The sequence below is a fragment of the Agelaius phoeniceus genome, chromosome 5 (genome assembly GCF_051311805.1).
Source record: "Agelaius phoeniceus isolate bAgePho1 chromosome 5, bAgePho1.hap1, whole genome shotgun sequence".
In the NCBI taxonomy this organism is placed as follows: Eukaryota; Metazoa; Chordata; class Aves; order Passeriformes; family Icteridae; genus Agelaius; species Agelaius phoeniceus.
Genome location: NC_135269.1, coordinates 67763751 through 67786586, shown reverse-complemented (window position 1 = coordinate 67786586; position 22836 = coordinate 67763751). Strand labels below are relative to the sequence as shown.

The 22836-nt window shown below is 40.0% G+C and overlaps 1 protein-coding gene across 13 annotated transcripts in view; it reads left to right on the top strand.

Moving 5' to 3' along the window:
• Positions 1–22836, top strand: part of CELF2 (CUGBP Elav-like family member 2) — a 549110-nt gene that overhangs the window by 396047 nt on the left and 130227 nt on the right. For 12 of the 13 annotated variants that reach the window (XM_077179252.1, XM_077179251.1, XM_077179244.1 and 9 more), the window contains one exon: positions 20236–20432. In XM_077179252.1, the coding sequence (XP_077035367.1) occupies positions 20255–20432 (178 nt within the window). In that variant the 5' untranslated portion in view covers positions 20236–20254. Of the gene's footprint in view, positions 1–19914; positions 20070–20235; positions 20433–22836 lie in introns of those variants that run through there. The other variant, XM_077179253.1, reaches the window with a different exon arrangement.

Here is a 22836-nt window from a genome sequence, read left to right as displayed (position 1 = left end):
AAGAGCATTTCTTTTTACATTCCTTGACATATTTTGCACCTGTAAAACTCCCAGTTTTCTCAGATGCTCTTTCAAAGCACTTGATAAAGCTAGACAGATATTATGAAGGGAATTATGAGGGGAGAATGAAATATGCTGAGTTTTCCCAAAATGTTTTCTCGGATGTAACTGCGCTATGATTGCAGCTTTTCCAATAAGTTTAGCCAAGCTTTATAATCAAGCTTCTTCAGCACATGTAAATGTTCTTGCTGTAGTATTTCTAAGCATGGAATACATAAATAATATTAATTATAATCTCAATAATAATCTTTTATGTTTTTCACTATATTGCATGGCAAAATACAAAATATATAACTGGAATTTATAGTTTTGAGATACAAATCTCTAAATTTTTGTGCTAAGTGAAAGTGTAATATATAGAACAGTTGAAAAGGTTTGTAAAGAATAAAAGGACAAAAATCTACACTTAGTTATATTTTGAGCTTTGACAAGTAACTTTAGCCTTGAAGAATTTAATGAAATTAAATCAAATAGGACTTTCAGACATTGCTCTGAAAATATACACAAATATGGAGAGATATCAGCAACATGAAAGTGTTGGATTGCTGCTGTGTGGTTTGAAACCTTAATTACCAATACTCATTAGCAGATACACATCTGACCCATTCGGATTTAAAGCAGCTAAAAATGAGTCTTAAACCCGTGGAGGAAGAGGAATGTACAGCAGAACAAAGTAGTGAGTCTTGGTGTGTTTGAAGGCAGTTTGTTACATGCTTTTAAATCCAGAGCAGACACCCAGGCTTGGGATGTTTAGATGTGAAAGTGGGTCTCAATTTGAGCTGCTGGTGTAAATCCATATTTGGGCAGAATTTCAATGGCAGGTTTTGTAACAGTTTTACAGACCTTGTATGCTTCAGAGAATTTGCTGTCTGTGCTTCCTAGATATTAATATTTCCTGTTACTCTTATTGTGGGCTGGAAAGTGTTAATGAAAGGAAAAAGAAAGTCTGAAGATTCCTTTCCAGAGAGAGTCATTTGCATGGTGAGGGAGGGAGAAACACAAATATACTTGCAAGTCAAGGGAGAACTATGCTGGAGCTCATCATTCCCTTTCCTTTGGTTTTCTGGAGAGGTACTTAATGGTGTTTGAACATGACTGTATAGTGCCATTAATGTAACAATTTTCATTTGTACAGTGCAACACCAGAAAGATAATCTCTGTGTTAAGTACTTTTCCTTTATAATCCCCAGAGAGTCAGAACTCTAAAAGCAAATATTGTATTTACCATAGACTGTAAAAGGGGAAGAAATGAGGCTAAAATGCAAAGCAGCAGGGATAAAATAGAGTTCCTTTTGGATGTCTGCAGTGGTGCTATGAATATACATATACTCACTGTTATGCTTTTTATATTATCTCTAATTTGAAATAAACAACATGATTACAGATTAGATCACTCATGGCTTCAGTATTTCTGGCCAAAGCAAGAAAAGCCTGGTGCTAGCTAAGAGTGTAATCGAAGCAGAGATTGTTTCACTGTTGGTGATTTGTTTAAGGATTTTCATTTACAATAATGAGTGTCCTTCTCTGCATTGTAACCTGGCTCCCCATGTCTCCCTTTGGAAAGCAGTCACTGCTTGTATGTTCCAGTGGAATGATGATGCAAGGCACTAAAAAACAAAACAGAGCAGCTGAATGCTGCTTCCTGGCATCTCTTCCAGAATAGAAGTGAGTGGCAAAAATTGATGCCTCGCTGTCCTTGCTTTGATTTGCACAGGAGCTCTGGTGGGAGCTCAGCCGCTGCTGGCAGCTGGGGGACATGGAAGCTGAGTGTCTTTCAGAATTCATCAAGTAAACAGATAACCAGCTCACTCCAGAGGACAGTTCTGCCCTGGCTACTGGAAGGATTCAAGGATAAGATGACTTTTTCCTGCGTATGACTCGTGTGTTTCTTCTTATGAAGTTAAGCAAAGGAGCAACATGCCGTGGCAGCTGGAGACTATCAGAGGTGCTTAAAAGCAATTTGACAAAATAGTCAAGAGAAAAGAGATCAACAGTTTACAGCATATTTATTTTTGGGTAATAGTTATTCAGACTGGAAGGGAGCTCTTGGGAATTCAAGCAGTGTTCAAGCAGAAATGATAAAACATGGTGCTAGGAACCTGATGTTCAAATGCTTTGAAGTTGCTGTCACTTAATCTGATTTCGGAATCCTGCCCAGAAATGATGCAGTAATAAGGGCCAGCTGCCATGGTTGCCTTACTTATTGGTGTATTTTTAGTGGAATCATCAGTTTAATGGTGAACAAATGCATTAAATGCAAATAAAAGGTGTGTTAAGGACAATTCAGAAGAGAAGTGATAGGGAAAAACCCTGTGAATACAAAGTAGAGGAATAGGGGGTAGCGTAAAGAAGAAAATCTGGTCAAACATACAGAAAGTCCTTTGAATGTCCAGTAAAATAGGTTTGGTTGCTTGCTTCAGATGGAAAAATGATGGCTTTTCCCTTCAATTCCCTCCAGGGAATGGAAGCTTTCCATGGTTTCAGTGCACATCTAAGGAGCTTGATGGACTTCCTCTCTGAGGTGCCTGGAAGCCTCAGCCATGTGTCAGGGTCATCTTTCTTGTGGGCAGCTCACTTGGTATTGAGAGTAAAAGCCTGTTGTTCAATTATTCCTGCAATCCAAAACTGGAGGTTTTTGTCTGAATTCAGGGACTCCTGCAATCAACAGGATTTTATTCTTCTTTTCAGGAGGCTGTTAGACTGCCACTGCTTGAAATCCATGCTTAGTTTGCTCATTGATAGTTCAACAGTAATTGTATTTACGGTTCATTTTGCTTGGATGCTCGTGACTCTAATCTTTCCACAGTGTCTGTGGCACAATTCAGCTCTGATGTACGTGTTCATCGTCCTGCTAAATGGAAAATCCCATTGCAGTTATGATTTCTGTCATCTCTATGAGAGTCAGGAGAAAGGATGCTGTGGATGTTTTGTGGAAAAAGAGTGGGTGGTATGAAGTAGAAATACAGGTTGTGACCAAATCCTCAATCTTCTCCACTGTGTAACTGTAATTTAGATGTGAATCTATATATGTGAAACATTTAATCATATAGTGTACCTCTCTTTGTAAAGGATTGAGGTATTGGTTAGAGAAACACCAAAGTGTTGCACAATCCTTCTGGGAAGTGTAATAAATGACATGGAAAGCTGAAACACACAGTGTTTCAATATATTCAAATTCAAATACCTGCAGTGTTACATACTTCTGTTTAATTTTTCAGTGAGACACTTAGAATGACATCTTTTCTTTTATAAATGCCAAGGAGAAGGATTTTCATGGAAAGCACTGTAGAACAACACAAGTCTTCCATTTCACAGGACTTTTGCACCAAGTAGGAATATTAGTTGGCTACTCAGAGGGAAGTAGAGCAGATGAATTAAATTTTCATTTTGTTTCTGTTGAGCTTCAGCAACAGAACTTTAATGCTTTTTAATTACATTCCTTACCTGGCTGGTGAGAGGGACTATATTAAACCACAAATACCTTAACATCTGGGGCTCATTTGTTGTAAAATGAACACCATCTCCTTTAATTCCCTATTTCTCTCTCTCGCTCCTGTTACAATATTTGCCTTGTAGTGATTCCCCTTGCTAATTGCAATCCATCCAGTGGTGTATTGGAAAGAAATATTTCAGTTGCATGATTTAATGCTTTTAAGTTTGTCTTGGCTTTGCTGACTCATTGGTCAACCTTGAAAAATCATAGCAGTGCAAGCATTGCAATGCCAGCAGAGGACTAGCAGGTTGCGCAGGGGACTCTGTTACTGATTAGTGTCATTTTTTCTCAGAGTTGAAAGAGCTATTGTGTTTAAGGCCATGAGATTTAGAATTAGGAGTAATTAAAAACCAAGGCTGCTGCCTTTATATTTTTTTAAATATGAAGGGCCCCAGGAGTCTCTGTAGTCATTAGAAAATCCTATTCTCGTGCTAAGCCTGTCCTTATAAGCAGTTCTGTTGTTGGCTTTCCTGAATGTAAAGCGGGATCTTGTTGAGAGTGGATGATGAGAGGGGGGAAATATCATAAAGGCAGGGGAGAAAAAAAGTGTGTGTGTGTGTGTGTGTGTGTGTGTTTGGGGGGCAGATATTTAGTGGTTGTGTGGCTGCTTTGTAATGTGTCCTTAGCAACTGGCTTTCTACTCTAATGGGAAAAATAGATGGTGGGAAAGCATTCAAGGAAAGTGGGTCACATTTGATCCATGACCTAAAAGGAAGAGTGGGGGGAAGGGAATAATCAGCTCAGATCATTAATGAGGTGAAAATTTATCCTTATAAAGCTTGTTCATTGCACTGGGAAAAATTGCTGTTCTGGTGTCTTGGCTATGTGATAAAAAACGCAGCTCCCACTCTCTGAAAACACAACAATTGCTCCACGGCTTTGTATTAAAAGAGAGAGGGGAAAAAAGAAAAAAGTTGTTTGTTTTAAACACTCTCCAGCAACACAATGATTAGACATGACAGTTTGGCTGTGGGGCCTTTCTTTCAGTTCAGGAAAATGTAGAACAGAGCTGAGCTGTCCTTTCCTAGTAAAAATGAGGTCATTTGTAAAGCTTTGTGTACATTTCTGCTGCACTCGTGGAACAGAGCTCGCAAAAACAGCTCTCCTGAAGCCTCACTCCTACCTCCACCAGTGCTGCCATTTTTAAGAAATGCAGGCTCATTGACCACATAAGATGAGGAATCAGAAGCTGTGATTTAGACGAAATGGCTCCTCAAGGATGTATAGTTTTGATTTAACTGTCAGTGCGCCGCCGTTGCTGACTCCGAGCTTTTACAGCTGCGTGTGGCTACGGGGAAGCTCCTTGTAATCTGTTCCTTCTCCATGTGAGCTGTGCATGTGCTCTGAAACAAGCAATAGTACTCTGTCAGGCTTGATTATTCTGTCTGTTACATATACAATGTATTGTATACATTATATTCGCTAATCCCTGTTGTTCATAAAAATGCCCCAGGCAATTAAAATTTATTGAATAATAATTTATTTTATGTAAAAGCTAATACTAATTTTCATACCCAACTATTTTTCTCCTACCAATCAAATGCTATGTAGCTGCTAATATTTCAAGGTAGTTTTAATTAATGTGTCAGCCTAGTGCAACTCTATGGAAGAATGCATCATTGAATTAAATAAGAAAGGATAGCAAGGCGTCTACTGGATAAATGCCTAGAAAATATAGAGTAATGAGATGTGAGCTGGCACATCAGAGTTGCATTCCCTTCTACCTTGAAACTTCAGGGAATACATTCCCATTCTGCCCAGGAAATCCCCCAGATTCTCTGACCTTCTTACAAGAGCAGCAACTGTTTCAGCCAACTGTATTGATATTCAGCCCAATCATGGAAAGATGGAAGCATAGACAATTAAAGAAGCATTAAAGATCTTGGGCTTTAATTAATGAAGGTGCTCAGTAGAAAACATCAATTAAAAATTCCTGACTTTGTAGGCTAGTGAACTCAGACCTACTGTGTCCCCTTCTCCCCTTTATTTCTTAACTGTCTATTAAAATAGTCTGTGAGTGTGTCATGTTTCCTAACCGATGAAAATAGTAGGAAAACTAATAAAATTATGGGGCTTACTAGGGCTTACTAATAAAATTATGTCTACTTAGAAAGCAGGCAGCATTGTTTGGGGCCTCAAAGATGCTCTTGCAATCCAAATAGTAATAGTGGCTTTGGAAAGTACTTTTGCTGTATTTCATAATATTTAAACACTGCCTTTAAAAGAAAAATTAGAACTGCAGCAAGTTAAAAGAAAAAATATATTAGGAAAAGGTAGTTTTTTTTTTTTCTTTAATAACATAATGGTTCAGCGTTTATGTAGTGGTTTTCTCTGAGTGTTTCAGAATTCTTTGTTGGGACGGGATCATAATTCGAAGGTGAGGGAGATAAGCACAGCAAAGGCAAAAGACTTATGAAAGAGTGTGGCTGAGAAACAGCTTTTTTTGTTGCATAGTTCTCTGCTCTTTACTGTTAGACACACTTCCCAGCTTTGTTCTTCTCTTAGAGTTAGTCCTCTCTGAAGGATGGTTATAGCAAGAAACTGATGTGCCTTAAAATAATCTGTGAGTAATACCCCTCTCAATGAATTTGAAATTGCTGGAGTGAAGCTCGGTGTTCAGAGCTGACCTGCTGCCCAGCTGGTGGCTGCCTATCCTGAGTGATTGTGTGGGCACAGGGCACAGATATCCTTCCCTGCCTTAGACCAGAGTGAGCACAAATCCACAGCTCTCCAGTGGTGGCAGTCAGAATGAAAATTCAGGCTTCATCATTTCTTTCTCTGTATCTCTTACTTACAGTGACAAGCCCAGCAGGTTCAGCCTTCAAATCATTAAAATAAATGCTCATATTATTAAAATCCCATATTTGATGCTTGGATTCCCCTCGGTTTCTTGTATCAGGCAGCTGAGACGTGTGAGCTTCAATTCTGTGTTCTTCCACTGCCAGCATCCTGGTCCCTCCACCTGCCCTGGGGCAGGTTCTTCCCTTTTTCCATCTGTTGAGCGAAGGTGTCGATGACCATACAGAGAAGAGTTATATGGAAAAACAGTTGGAAAAGGGCTAGAGATCTTAGGGAACCACATGGTGTTACTAATCCTCCAGCTTTCCAAAGACTTGTCATCACAAATAAGAGTTTTCCACTTTCAGGAGCAGGAGGGAAAGAGAAAAAAGAAGGAAAGACATTAACCCTGTGGTGTGATGACAGAGATTTCTATAAATCACACTGCGTTTCACACTGCTGCTGACAGCCAGCCAAACCTGAGCTGGCCAAGTTTCCACAGGTCGAGTATGTCACAGGGAGCTTAAAAATACATCCACAACTGTTTAACTACCTTTTCTCTTGCACAAGGGTACTGGAGTTAAGAGTCTTTGTAAATTATGGAGTGGTCAAAATTATGTGGATGGTATTCCTGGCTTTTTCCCCGTCTCCTCTTTTCCCATTTCTTCTGTAAAAGTGTCAGCAAGTCCCTAAGACCTGGGTTCATTTTTGCTTGTGAATTAAATCTCCAGAGCAAATAAATATCCACTAGGATAAGATTATGTCCAAAAAGTACATTTTAGAAGTTGTCTCATAAATTTAAATTTTTCTTACTGCAATTATTTATGATGACCTTAAAAATATGGAGTTTTGGCAACTTTTCAAGCTGTATTTTCCTTTCCGTTTGGCAAAACAGTTCTGAATGGCACCCCTCTTTTGTTTTCCCAATGCTGCATTTGCACAAAGTGTCCTTCAAACTCACAATTAAAAGATCTTTGAAGTCAGAAGCATCCTCATGAATGACTGCCATATGACTTGGGAAGTGTGTGTGCATGTGTGTGTGCTAGGGCGTATTTTTGTTAGGATTTTTCAGGGTATGATTATTAGGAAAATTTAAACCAGTTTTTCTCATTTTGTTTGTTTGAATGATGCTTTAAAGGGCAAGTTGCTCCTTCCCTAATTATGTGTAGTTGTTTATTTTCTTGTGAGCTTCAAAAGAACAGCACAGCCGACAGAGCAAAATATCTTATTTGCAATAACCAAGAAAAAATAAGGGGCTAAGTAAAATCTTAAGCTATAATGAGGGTTTACTTTAAAAGCTCAGAGTTGCTGTTGACTACTTGTCTGCCAGTGCTACTTCTGACCTTTTGTATAGCAGGTCTCTCTTTGGACATAAAAGTAAAACTGTTGGTAATCCAAGATACAAAGGAAAATTAATCCTTTGTAGATGCTAGAAAACACATTGCAATGGAATTTGGAGATTTCAATAAGTGAGAAATGAAGACAACTTGGCCTGTTTTGTAGTGCAGACAATGTGTTCCACACAGCATGCGTGGGGGTGTTTTTTCATTAAAAAAAAAATTGCTCAGTATTCTGCCTTCACATCCAGTTTCTTTTCTTTAATCTACAAATCATGGTTGCATATCTGGTGGGACCTGGTTCTCCCACCATTTGATCCTGGCAGGAGCATGTATGTCTTGCCCATCTGAAGTTGAAGCCAGCCTCAAGTTTTACTCATTATTCTGTCTTCCACAAAGCTTGCAGGAGTACTTGTCCTTCTACATAGAATCAACTACCACTAATATTAGGTTTTAGAGGTTTTCCCACTCCTCTAAAAAGCACTAGAGTGAGTTATAAGTGTGTGGAAAACTCACTGGGGAAAATCACTTTCTAACTATTGACATTTTAGTAGAAATCTAATGAGCTACTTAGATTTTTCTCATTTGTTATATTGAGGAGCAGTTAGAAAATAATCAGAAAAAGGGAAACTTTTGGAATTTTTTTAAGCTTCCTTGTAATACAGCTTAAGGAAAAAACCCTTTATTGATTTTGTTGTTGTTGTCCAGCAATCTGATCAGAGCTGAGGTCTGCTCTACAGAAAGACTTGGGCACTTTCTGACTCCTTTTTCTACCCCCTAAAACCTGTCTGGACAAAGATGATTTCTCCCTGGAGAACTGGAAAGTGTTTTCCAAACAACATTCATGTTTGCCTTTACTAAACAAACAGAATTTATACAAATTAGGAGGAACAGAGTGTTTTGAAGAGAAGAGGCGAAAAGAGCAAAAAATCTCTGCCCCCAACCCCACTCCCCAGTTATATTTTTCACTGAAATAGCAAAGTCCTCTTGTTTCCTGTCCTGCATGGAGACGTTTTGTTCAGCTACAGCTTCATAAGATTATACTTCCCAGTAACATTTGAGTTTTTCCCCACAATTCCTGAAATTTTCCCTGCCCACATGCTTTAATATCAAGCCTTTGGAGGGATAAAGTTATTCTTCTTTGTTTGCTTGTATGTTTAAGAATTCACCTTCCTCTGTTGCTGAACCAAGCCTGATCCTGGTTTTCCATCTCATCATTTAATCTGTAGCACCTCTAACACTCTTCTAATACCAGAACCTTTTTTTCAAAGACAGAGGAGGAGATGCAAGGATTGACACTACCTGAAAGAGTTACTCAGGCAAGGGACTGAAATTTCCATGGCCAAATAGTGGGATGAGAGGAGATAGAACCAACCTCTAGCACCTCTTGGTTGTCCAGACAGAGGCAGTACTGCCTCATGAATAGGCAGTGAAAATCTTAGCTTATTTTACCACCTACAAAAATTTCTATGTTGTTCTCTGGGGTAGGATTGCCCCACTCCTGCCCTTCTCCTGGCTTGTGGAAAATTATAAGGTAAATGTCAGGCAGTAATAATGGTGTTAATGAAGCTTCATTGACAAGCAGAACTATGCTTCAAATAACAGGCATACTTCTGATTAACTGATTTCTGATATTTTTGGGAAACTGCCACAATGAACCCTCAAGTACAGGTGTAGGCAAACTCTTTCCCCTTCCCCTGGCAGGGTGGAACTCCACCCTGGCCAAATGAGGAGCTTGACTCCTTGAAACAAAGCAGTATGAGCTTCATTTCCCTCTGTTCTGCAGAAATCCTCTTTGATCACCTCTTTGACCTCCAGTTCACCAAAACCATTCCATCTGTGGGAAGAAAAAAGTTGGCCACAGCCCCTCACAGATGAGGGGCAGCTTCTCCAGCTTTCGTAGGCTTGGTTAACACAGAAGCAGGTCAAGACCACACCGTGCTGTCATCTGAAGCGCTCAGGGCTGTTACCCCAGCAGTATCACGTTAAACTCATCATGTATCAAGATGTGGTGGAGCAGCCACCCCGATGTGAGCACGAATGACACCCGAGAGCTCCAGGGGCCGTGCTGGTGTGTGCGCTATTCGTGTTTCCACTGAGGTCGGCATCTTTCTAACAGCCCGCTGCAGCTGTATTTGCGCATTATGAAACCGCCGCTTCAAAGTGCCTGGTGAAGCAGATCCTTCCAGCCCCGTGCTGCAAGGAAACAAGAGTCACACCATGCAGGAATGTGGCTGCGTGTGTCAGCAAAGTGCCTTTTCAGCCTGGGAGCTGAGTGCAAAAATTTCGAGAGGAATCGGGAAATTAAGTTTTGAATCCACATCTCTTCTGTTTGTTAGGGATTCGTCCTTTCACATGGATGCGATGTTCCATGGTGTGCCTTGTATCATCTACATACAGAATTTCATTTTAATTTTTTTAATATTGTCTTTCCCTGTTGTTGGGATTTTTTTTCTCTCTTTTTCTGGACAGGTTATACATATGCTAATGGAAATATGCCTATTATTTGAAGCATAGTTCTGCTTGTCAATGAAGCTTCATTAACACCGTTATCACTGCCTGACATTTATCTTATAATTTTCCAGAGTTGACTGTTACATCTCCATGGAAACCCAAATTGCAATTGAAACAAGTGAGATAATAAAGGCATCCACAGAGGATTGACAGTATGCAAGCCCACAGTGTTTGCAGGCTACATTTGTTTATAGTTCCTTAGATAAATCCCTTGCAGTGGAGATTTTTATTACCTGTCTCCTATCTTTCCATGACTACTGCTTATTGCAAGGTTTAGAGCAACGCTTTTTTTTTATTTTGCTTTTTAATTAGAGCAATAAATTTTATTGGACTCAGCAAGGGAGGCATTGAAGATGTAAATTCTAAAGTGATTTTTCTGGAATGAAATATGAAGATTTTTATATATGAATTTGGCACTATGTAGGCTAAGGCATTCTCATGTTGATTTGGTGGAGGTTATTTTAGGAGCCTAAAGTTAGGATCATGGAGTCTTTTGATATGCTGACTCTTTCAGTATGCAAGAAGGATCTCTTTTTTTCTGTACCTAAGGACTTGAGCTCTCTTAAGTTCGTGACTCTAAATCAATTTAGATGGTGCCTCAAAGCAAAGAGTCGTGAAACTGGAGTGGGTCCAGAGTGAATTAATCTGAAATTAATTTGATTTTGAAAGGCTCCATCTGGCTGTGTTTGGAAAAGGCATTTAGACAGATATATAAACAAATGATCATCTGTATTCTATATGCCAGATGTGGTGTCAAAAAAATGAAGAAATGGTTTTAGAAAAGGAATCAGCTGAGGGGGATTTTGCTATAATGATGCTTAACTTGTTGAAATCACAATTGCATCACACTTTGGACAATGATCTTCTCTTATACTCAGATTTGTAGAAGGAGAGAGCCTGGCTGAGCTTGATAGGATTTTTTGTTTTAAGTAACAAAATTGAATGTCACAGCTTCCTCAAATGGTCTATTTGAGATCTAACCAAAACTGGCTAAACAAAATTGGCTGCACCCTTAAAATGAGCAGGGCTGTGATCTTCCATTCCCTTTTAAAGGATGCTATTTAGGTTAAGCAGCCATGTCAGGCAGGTGCTCTTGGCCTCCTTCTCTTTGGGCTTTTGGGCCCATGAAAATGATTCCCTGCACTTTGTGGAGCTCGACTGGGACCAGGCCTGAGCATGTGTGTATGTACATTTGTGGGTGCCAGTCTTGAAAAACTCTGGACTGTAAATTACTTCTTGCAATAATCAGTTGATTTTAGCACACAGAAATGGCTGCATTTCAAAACTAATAAAACTAATGTTTGGAGAACACCTTTCCCGTGCCCTCCATCTCAACTCCAGGACAGAGTTTGCCACAAACTAGATAGGACCTTGCAAACCTCATAAGAACTTGCACATATTTGCCAGCCTGGCTACAAAACTTGCTGAAATAGTCATGTCAGTAATTATGAAGTAAAAGAAAAAAAATTTGAAGGCTTCATTGCTGTCTTTGAAGTTTTTTGGAGGGCAAAGGAAGAAGGGAATTGAGTAACAGCTTTGGAAATTTGGAGCAGTAAGTGTTTGAAATGGGGAGAGAGAGACCAAGGTTGTTGACAAGAAAACAGATGGTCCTACGTGTCCTGAATTTTAAAAGGCTGGTACTATTCTAATTCAGTTGTTGACATGTCACAAATACATAAGCGTTTGGGTGTAATCAAATACCGTAGTGCTTTAAAAAAAATAATACCGATAAATGTTTCCTGCCACACAGAAAGAAGTGTTCTTCATTGCAAATGTGTGTAATCAGCAAGGCAAGGCATTAATAATCCACACCATCAATACTGAGCAGTCAGCTACTGCAGGTTCAACTTCATGTGAAAAAGTCCATCAATCTGTGCTCCAAAACTATAATGTAATTGTTCAAGCTCACTCTCATGTTACTGTCCAGCTTACAGTGATACAGAGAGGAAAAAGCACTCTTCAACTAGAGTCCCTTGAAGACAGAGCACAGATCTTCATGCCCCAAAAAAGTTACTGAGGAGCACAACAAGAGTGTAGTAGTAAGTTGCAGTAGTTGCCATAACAGAGGTTAGTTTAGACATAGAAAAATTATAAATTAGAAGCCTTTGTTATTGCTTAACATCCCAGGTCAAAATGAGATGTGCAGATGCTGGTCAGCAGAAAACAGACATTTAAAAGTCATGATGTAATATCTGTTGAACCTTTCATGGAGCATATAGTGATAGAACAAGAGCAAATGGTCTTAAGCTGGAAGAGGGCAGGTTTAGTTAGGTGTAAGGAATTAATCCTTTATTGTGAGGGTGTTGAGGCACTGGCACAGGTTGCCCAGAGAGGCTGTGTCTGCCCCATCCCTGAAGGGGTTCAAGACAAGGATGGAGCTTAGAGCAACGTGGTCTAGTTAAAGGCTAGACCCTTGGTAGGGGAGTTGGAATGGATGGTCCTTAAGGTCCCTTCCAACCCAAACCATTCTGTGATTCTCTGTCTTAACTCTCATGAGACTTTTCTTAGAAATGCACCTACCTTACACCTGATGAAGACATACCCAATCTTGTTCAAGTGTTTAATGTAGAGAAAAATTCTGCCCAGAAAGCAAAAATGAATTATTGGGTGGTTGCCTAAGCTGAGCTTTATGTTGCAGAACATTATTGTTTAGCAGACCTCATCAAACCTTGAACTAATTATATCCCAAAGCCTACAGCAGCCTGGAAGAACAAGGGTTTGGGCTTGCATAGGGTCTTAGTTTATATCTTCAAGGACTTACTTTCATTCTTCACAAGTATCCCAGAAATTTGTGATTCTCATCTGTACTTGTATAAGAGGAGAAATGAATTCAAAGCAGTCAGGGTGGAGTGGCTTTGACTTTCTTCAGCCATTGAAGGGCAGGCATCTGTCACTGGCTATTGAGCTTCTGCTAGTTTCAGTTGAGTAAAATCAGTAGTCTACTGTAGGCAAATCCTTAAAAATACTGAAAATAGGCCACTGTAAGTTTTATCAGCGTAAACAAAAAGATGCTGCCCAGTTCAGACTTGTATAGATGGGGTGTTTAATTGTTCGCTTCTGCTATTAGATGAACTAATAGTGATATTTAGTTGGTTTCCAAATTAGAAGACTCTAAAAAAGACAAGCCTCTTCCCATCCCTGTTTGCTTTCTCTTCTCCACTCATTCACTCTTGTTTATGTGTATTTTCACTTGTGTGAGTTGCTCCACTCACAGCATATGCACATCATTAAGCACTACTGCATGTTCTAAAAAATAAATTGCTTAATAAAAAAATTAAAAATGGTCCATACAGCAGCAGTAAGAGTTGAGATTGTCTGAAACATGAAGGACTTTTTTTTTTTTTTTTAAAGATGTGTTTGCATGTAAGAGTATTTTTTTGAAGCAGATGTAGCAGATGTACATAGCTTTTGCAAAGCTTGAGTCTATGGTTCCAGGAAGCATTACCCACAGCACAACACTAGAATGACATCTTTTGGTAGGTTTAAACATGTACACAAGGAGTATCCAGGGTTTAAGTTGAAACCCCTACCTTAAATCAAACTGGTTTTTAATAGAAGTGGTGCAGGAATGCAGAGGCTGAACACCTGAAGAGCTACCCCCATCTGGAGGTGAATATTTAACTTTGGTGAGCAGAACTCTGAGGGCTAATTTTAGGAAGGTGAGAAGCCTTGAAGCACAAAGAAGTGTATGTGCTCCAATGTGCACCTCCAGCCGAAAAGGGAACTGCATTTTAATGTAGCTCTTACTATGATTTCCTTTTGTATCCTTGATTTCTTTCTGTGATACTGGTGAGGAATCTGCATCTATACCTTTGAGAAATAACAAGTTTTATCTCAGGTGGGATCAGCTCTCTTCTGATGTTTCTCTAGCCTGTATTTTGTTCGGTACATTTTCCAATTCATATTGCCCTTAGTATCATGCAGTCTGACCTATCTGCTTGAAAGGCAACTTCCTTCTGCTGCTCCTTCTCCCAGCCCAAATTTATTACCCATCAAAACATTTTTCAAGGTAGGAATGGTTCCCCCCCCCCCCCCCCCCCCCATATTTTCAAGTATTTTTTCCTCTGGGATAAAATACCTTTATACCTTACCTAAAATTTGCAACTGAGGCATTAAACTGATTACATGTACTAAATTTGGAATTGATCAGAAAAAAAGTATTCCCTATACTAACAGTGGTTTGCTATGTTTTGTATGATCTACTATGTGGAGAGAGCTAATAAAGCTGAGCTACAAGAAATCTCTGATTTCACCAGAAAAATTACTGTGGATTTTAAATTATCAGGGCAGGAAAAAGTAACTCATTGTCTTAAGAAAAATTACACTTCTAGAGATAATTTTTGCCAATGTGGAGGCAACACAACTTAAAACATCTTTGCATTTACCACTGAGTGCTTACACAAGCACTTGAGTATTATTAGCTACGGAGAAGAATGAAATCTGAGCATTGTATGTCAGGTATTAAAAGCCATCAGGATTTTCCTGTAATTCATATGTGTGTGAGAGTGTAAGTGCGGTTGCTCTCTGCTGGGTGGATGAAGAATTGCTCATCTCTTTGTTAAAGTCTTTATGGGGCTGTAAGATGGATTGCAAGTCTTACAGCTGCTCCGTTGTTAGCCCTGCTGATGGGTGCAGGAAAGCCTGGAGATAATTATTTTGTAGACTTTACTGCCTATGTAGGACTGAACATCCTGCCATAGGAGGCTTTTTTCCATTGGGCATGATGTCAGGGGCATTTAGCAATTGCTGTTTAGGATATGCGTTACTTAATAGTAATTATAAGTGTTATTAGACTCTAATAGTTCTGCCAAAAACTACAACACACTACAGCAGAAGCAGTTAATGATTTTTGAAACATCATCTTTCCTTTGAGCTGCTTTTGAGCAAGAGTGCTGCAAAAATACTGATGGGCTAGAAGGCATCTGGAGATGACTTTTCCCCCCACAAAACACAGAGACCTGGTCGTTCACAGCTTAAAAATGTTGCACAGCTTCTTTTTCTGTTTGTCAGAGGTTCTGGCCCTTATTTTGCTGGCCAAAATCCAATGTAGGTAATTACCTTCTGTGTCTATAAATTGCAGCCCCCTGCAGTTTTCAATTGGGTAGGGTATTGTTCTACCCTTCCTGGCTGGAACTGTTGTGTGATAATGCTCCATGTCATTAAACAGCTGCCGTCTGTCACCTTACGATGAAGTCATTCCTCTCTAAACAATGAGTTTATAAAGCCCTTTTGGGTCCTTCCAGACAAAATTTGCTCGTAAACCAGCAATTATGATCTTTAGAGTACATTAAGGTGATGCTTGGCTGTCTCTCCTGACAGCAGTCAGAAGCCTTCAAACGGGTGTTGTCCCTTTTGTCAGTTTGTGTGATATCCTGGCAGTGATGCCACAGCTCAGATGTAAATGCTTTGTTACTGTAAAACCTTGGTGCCTGTAAATACCTCTGCACTGGGTTGGATTTAGTTGTCATTACACCTGGAAGTCGTTTGTTATCATGTTCTGTTGGCTCTTAGAGGGAATTCAAATATCTTATACCATGGGACATGAAAAAGGCAAATCCCCAGCAAAACGGTAAAACCACAATAATAGGGTGAGGGTTGCAATATGAATTAACCAAAAAAGAACAGTAGGAAGGTACTGGGTAGGGTTAAAAACAGATTTGGCAAACAGGTGTCATGTAAATCCGTTTGGTCCCCGTTAACAGCTGTTTTTCAGCACCTGACTTGACACTGGGATCATTAATGGAAATGAATGTGGATTAATGCCAAAGCTCTTAACAGTGATGAATTTAAGAGAGTCTGTTTTGATTCAGACATTGCTTCTGAAGGCTACCTCTCTGTCCTTAGTGGGCAGTTCACTTTTAGCAGTCCTGCAGTAATTAAAGATATGAATGGGAGAGACCAAGAGGGCATCTACTGGATTTTTCTGGTGCTCCTGCGGAAGCAGCAGGGATATTAAAACAATCTCTAGCTCCTCAAGAGTGGCCCTGTCAGCTTGCTGAAATGATGGAATGGTAGTTAGGTTATTAGAAGAAAAATTGGCACAAATTGAGAGAGAGGATGCTCTGGCAGCAACCACAAGCAGCCAGCGACTCAGTGTCTTAATCTCTGCCCTCAGGCTGCTCTCTATGATACAGATGACACCTTGTCAGTGAAGATGATGTGCTGGGTCACCCCTGAGTCCAATGGGCTAAATTTGCCATGGAGGGAAGGATTGCTACAGCATAGAGGCACATAATCTAATTTTTCTTTCTTTCTTTCCTTCTTCTTTTTTATTTTTTTTTTAATGTATGTCATCATTTGGGTACTGACAGTAAGTGCCAAGGGATCCCATTCTCATTAGTGTCCCCTATCTCTGTACCCTTGTGCTTTCAAGAAATAGTCCTAAGCTTTCACAAGGCTTGCTTTGCTTCCTTCTGGAAAGTTTTACATGTAGTTTCTCTTCTGTCTTATTACTTCTTGGGTACAGGAGAAGGGGAGATGGGGGAAGGAAGAAGCCACTTCCTCTGAGAGCCACTGTGTTGGCAAAGAGAAAGAAGGAAAAGCCCTACAGCTGTTAGCAGCCAAGTGGTCTTAGTGCAGAGCTGTAATTTGTCCAATCTTCCATGAAGATGAAAGCTGGGAGAAGATAAGGGAATTCATCTTAGAAGAGATCATTTGCAAAAGATCAAGCATATTTGGCTGGATTTTGTGTGGACCCAACAAGTTCTGTGACAAAATGAACCATCAGGCTGGTGTGGTGTATAATTTTCTTCCTCAGTGGAGCCTTCCAGTGCACTGCAGGGATCCAATCTATGGAATCTATAAAATAGGTGCTTTTTCCCCAATGTTATCTCTCTGGTGATTTATTCACTTGTTCATTTTGTCTGCTTTGGCTCTAGTCCTATACCAGCTGCCAAAGCTGAGTGAGGATTCCACTGCAAGTGTCATTGCTGCAACACTGTTCATGAGCTCCTCAAAATCCCAACAGTGAGACTTGGATTCCCACTCTGAGGTGTCTGAGAGCCTTGGTTTGCACTGACATCAAAGGCAGTGCAGTTTAGGAAGGAGCCCAGCTGTGTTTGTAAAAATGAGTGCCCTCTCTGTGGCCTGAGCTTGTCTGTCAAACCACCAAAATGTTGGCAGCTCAGTCAAGTCCCTACCTTGTGGTAGAAAAGTATTTTAAAGAAAAGCCTAAATTATGCTTGGTTTTCTCCCTAACTCTGCAGGAGTTAGTGGATTGAAAGAGCTGTCAATGGATGGTGGAATTTAGTTTGGAGAAGTTTTAATGACTTACTCAAGTTAATGCAGGCAGTGAGTGACAAAACCTGTCCCCTGGAGCTTGGCATCATAGGGTATGGTACTGATGCCTTGAGTCAGAGCTTTTAACCACCTTCAGCCAATAAAGCATTTAAAGAATATGACCAATGTAATTCAACTTTGGTCCCAACAAAATAAAGAAAGGGCTTAAACGTTTTGTGCAATTAGAAGAGTGCTTGGCCTGTGCCTAAACCTTTAGCTCAAAGCAAGAACTTGATGCTAATAGGGCCATTAACCTGAGAAAACAGGTGTTAGTGTTTGGCTTTGTGCTTTCCTAAAAAATTGGCTGATTAGCAATGGAAATTGTGGGGCTCTTGGTGGTAAAGGTGGTTTTGGTAAAGGAAAAAGCAGAGGAATAAACTTGTTATTCTTTATTAAACATGACCCTAGCTGTAATTCTGGGCTAAGTAGCAATTGTGTATGGATTTCTTAAAGAAGGGATCCAACAGAGAGAACAGATGAAGGGCATAATTTAAAACTGAACTCAATACAAACAACACAGAGAATAAATGAAGTGAAAAGTCAAGCCAATTTATGAAAGAAAATAGTTGACCAAGCCCAGGGCAGAGCTGGGAGCTTAACTTAACTTCTACCTTTTCTTTCAAAATAACATGTAAGTGTTTTCTACAGTTATTTTAAGCTGTGGGTCAGGGATTTTTCAACCTCCCTGGTAGGGAGGTTGTTTGACAGATTGGGTTTTATGTAGAGGAATAGGAATTGAAAAGAAATAATTGAGTGATTTTTTAGAGGTTTAAGTGTCACATAGGTGCCTACTGCTCCATGAAAGTCTTGAAAGTTGTTCCCATGAAGTATCACTCAAGTGAGTCAGTCATGGTTTTTCTGTTTCTTGACAATTTTAAGGGGGTGGTTGTTTGGATGGTTGGCTTGGTTTGGCTTAAGTGTCGTCTTTGTATGGAAATGCAGTTTCTAAGGCCTGGAGAAGTCACAATTCCTGCAGGTGAACTTGTGACCTGCAGAACTTATTCAAAACAAAGAGCATTTGCAAGACAAGGCATTTGTACCTGAAATGTCGTGAAAAAGTTTGGACCAAATCTTGGAGTCCCTTACTCAGGCAAGATTCCTGCTAGAGTAGATAGGAATTTTAGCCATTTATGAGAGTGATAAATGCTGTTGTCTGCTGATCCGTGTTGAAAGCACTTCACAAGGGATGATCAAACTTCTTGCTGGTGGTGTAAAATGTGCCTTTAATATAACTTTCTCCTTCCTGCCTGTAAGCAGGGAAAGTGCTAAAGTTAATACGGGCATATTAATGTGAATTATGCTTTTAAGGAGATGAAACAGATGAAACGAAATAATTTGTCTTCACACAGGTTATAGCTCTGAGACAGGGGAATTGCACAGGGTTGTTTTCTTCTTGCCACTCTTAGATTTTTTTTTTCACATGTAAAATATGATTTTCATCTGGTTGTGCAGATTCCGAGCTCTTCCAAGTCCTCCAGTGGGCATTCATTCCTGAACAATCATCAAACAGAGAAATTCTAATTAAAGCCAAGTTTTTTGAAAGTGGCAGGTGGCTCTGAAATGCCTGAATTCTGCCATGATCAGCTTCTGACATTGCTGCATACAGGCCATTTGCCCCCTCTCCCTGGTGGAAAGATGGGGGGGATGCTTGAAAATTCATGCATCATTAGTGTTCTTTCTTGAAACTGAAACATCCAAAAATCATCAGCACTTTTGGAATTTCTAGCCAACTAATTAGTTGAAACTACTGTCCTTAATTATCAATAATGCAAGGGGGGAGAGGGGGGAGGGAGGAGGAAGTGATGTATTTTTACTTTTGTATTTAAAAATTATTTATTTTCTGTGTAAGAGTATGAATTATCCTAAACCATGATCTGCCATTTGTTTCCCAGATCAGATTATTTTTGTTCCAAAGTTCTTTTTCCCTGCAAAAGTGTGGTTGTTTTGAACTTGGATTTAGGACATACATCTGGAGATCAGATAGGCTGAAAATTTACAGGGGGTGAAAGTGTTCAAAAATTTGATCTCCTTTTGCAGGGCAAAAAAAACTTCCTGAAGCAGCATTTTCATTTCCACAACGATGTAGACAGTTTTGCCACTGCCGTCTCTTTGATTTGTGCTTTTTTTTTTTTTTTATGGCAGAAATAAACAATATGCTTTAAACTGGGTCTCTCCAGACTGCTTTTCCTTTTTAAAGAGCGTAGGCAACTAATCGGCAGCAACCAGCCACATAGCTGGAGTGTTTTCCATTCTAGGCAATATCAGACTAATTTGATGCACACATGGATGCTTCACACAATCTGCAGATTCATTGCTGGCATCTTGCATTAGTCATCTGACAGATTGCCAAGTGTTTCATACTCCTTTCATGTGACTTTATTACAAAACACACACACATAGACACACGCACTGCCTGCTTTCTGCCAGTAGCCAGTTTAGTGAGAATTCACTGCAGTTCTGTTTACAACAGCCATGGAGAGAAATCTGCACTTATTTGCCACTATCCTCTACTTTAAAATGCAGAAGTCCTGGGTTGTGTTGTGCCGCTCTCATCTTATATAATGACATTAAGCAGCAGCCTGCAGAGAGAACCAGACTCAATGAAAAATGTAATAGCATTGTTTTTTGTTCGTAATACTTATGCTATTAATTAAACACTGATTTTTTTTTTTTTGCTTTGTGCCAATTGACATCATCTTCTGCATCTAGTGCACACGAAAACTGTGTAGTCTTCTAACTTGTCTTTTCTTTTTAATCTCCTTTTCCACTTTCTAGTAACGGCACAGCTAACAAGATGAATGGAGCTTTGGATCATTCAGACCAACCAGACCCAGATGCCATTAAGATGTTTGTTGGACAGATTCCCCGTTCGTGGTCAGAAAAAGAATTAAAAGAACTTTTTGAGCCTTATGGAGCTGTCTACCAGATTAATGTTCTCCGAGACAGAAGTCAGAACCCTCCCCAAAGTAAAGGTACAGTAGTTATGCTCTCTTTGCTTTCAGTTTGCTTGTTTTCCCAACGATTTTGCTTGCCTTCAGCATTTCCAAAGAGGTTTGCAGCTGAGCCCTCAGTTTTGTAATATGCTGTGTTGAGCTATGCAGCAGTCCTAAGAGGAGAGGACTCACAAATACTGCCTTCCTCCTCTTCTTAAACTGAAGTTTAATTGTGTTTCATCTGGAAGCATGCATTCCAACTGTGCAAAAAAAAGAGAAAATATTGGTCTCCTTGTTTAAATTATCATTGCCAAAAATGTGGAAACCTGAGAGGTTGCTTCCCAGGATTAGCTCATGAAAAATATAATTTTCTATTTCCTTTCATTTCCTCTCTTTGCACCCCAGGTGGGAAATATTTTAAGGATGCAGAAGGGAAAAATGATGGTTGTGGGTTCTTGCCACATCATTGCTCCAGCAGCAATAAAAATTACAAATAGTCACCCTTTTTCCATAATCTGATTTTTTTTTTCTGCAGTCATGTAAAAGAATTGTTTTTTGGCACTGATATTATTCTAAATGAAAGGGCTAGTTTTCCTTCCTGCATTTTTTCTATACACATGTAAAGTATTTGTCCCTAACTATATTCCTTCCTTTCACTACGTATATCTGTGCTTATTTAGGCACGTGAGAGTTTTGTGCATTATAGCTGTTTAAGTGTGACACGTGCTTAGATGTAAACTGAAAGTGAGTATTTTGGTTCACAGAATGCATTTTCCTCCCTACCTAGCTGTATATTTTCATTCAGCTTTGGTACATGAGAGCGTTGCTACCGTTAGAAATAATTAGCGTAGCTCAGAGGCAGAACTGGATGTGCATGTGTGTGCCTGGCTCTAGGGCTGCTAGACACTTATTCCTTCTTACTGCACTCCTGGCACTGACTCTAAAAACCTTCAGAGCACACATGCTATGGAGAATATCACAGAATGATTTTGTGGGCTCCCAGCAAAGTTAACAGTGCAAAACAGCCCTTGCTGGAGATGAGAGGTGCCTATGGTTGTGGGAGGCACACAGCATAGCTTTGGGTGCTCCTGTGCTTTTGGGAAAAGCACTGCCAAGGCTCAGCCTATCTCCACTTTTCCTGGTAGTGGGCAGAGGATCCTCTCAGTGCCTTCTTTTTGCTGCCCAGTTTAAGCAGTCAGGTGCTTTGAGTGACTATGGTTTATTTTGGGTTGCTTGCATCTCTCAGTTCTGGTTAAAAGACTTGGTGCATTGGTCTCACACCAGAGCCAGGGAGGGTGTCCAGCTCACTGTACCTTCCTGCTAATCAAATGTCTGCACTAGATCACTCTTCCCCCTTCCCCATCCCTGGAAGTGTTCAAGGCTATGTTGTGTGAACAACCTGCTCTAATGAAAAGTGAGCATCCTGTCCATGTCAAGAGGGCTGGAGTTAGGTGCTCTTTAAGGTCCATTCCAACCCAAAGCATTCCATGATTCTGTGATTCAGAAGCAGAAGGTATTTCTGGTTGGAGTGTTTCAGTGTAGTCCTGCTTCCAGCCCACCCCCCCACCTCATTTCCCAGGATTGATGTATTGTAGCATGTACCCCCCTACTGTGTTAGCACAGAGCCCTCACCAAATGTCTTTTTCTTGTAATGCTGGATAGGAGAGCATTAAGAGGTCAAACAACTGGATTTTCTGCAGTCCAGGCTGCTATGGATGAGCAAACTCCTCCTTAGTTTAAAGCACTAAAATGCTGAACTTTGAGACTCGTCCATCTGGAAGGAGCTGATTCCTGGGTCACAGCAATGCCTTCCCACTAAGCAGTAAATGAAGTGAGAATGATATTGTGGTTAGACAGAAGAAAACCATTGATACCCATTTCTGGGAATCACTGTACCTGTCCATCAGGCAGCTGGAAGGCATAAGGATGAAGCATAGATCATGCAAATCATTGTAGACTAATTATCAATGTTTGAAGTCCCCATATACAATATCCTTTTTGAAAGGTGGCTGGGTTTTGGGGATGCTTTTTGCTTGGACTCTTTTCAGCAATGCAGAGATTATGCTTGTCACTTCAGGCATTATGTGTTAATTAATGAGTAAATGAAATTAATCCTGAAGATAGGCAGAATAACCTTCAGACTTACTTTTCTCTGGCACCAGCAGCAAGCTCCTCTGGTGGTCAGCTTTTCCCTTGGAAGCTTTGGAGGAGTGTATCTCCATGCTGGCTCTATCCTTCCTTCTGGTTGAATCTGCCAGCAAGGTTGCTAGAAACCTCTTGAGTTTCTTGTGGATGTCTCTTGACTAGGAATGATCTTTATTTTCTTAATCCAGTTGCACAAAGGATTCGGTGTGAGAGATTGTTCAGAACGTTAGAAACAAGCGAACAGAAAAATTGCCCTGAGAAACATCCTACAGTCTTCTTTTCATCACAATGCATGACA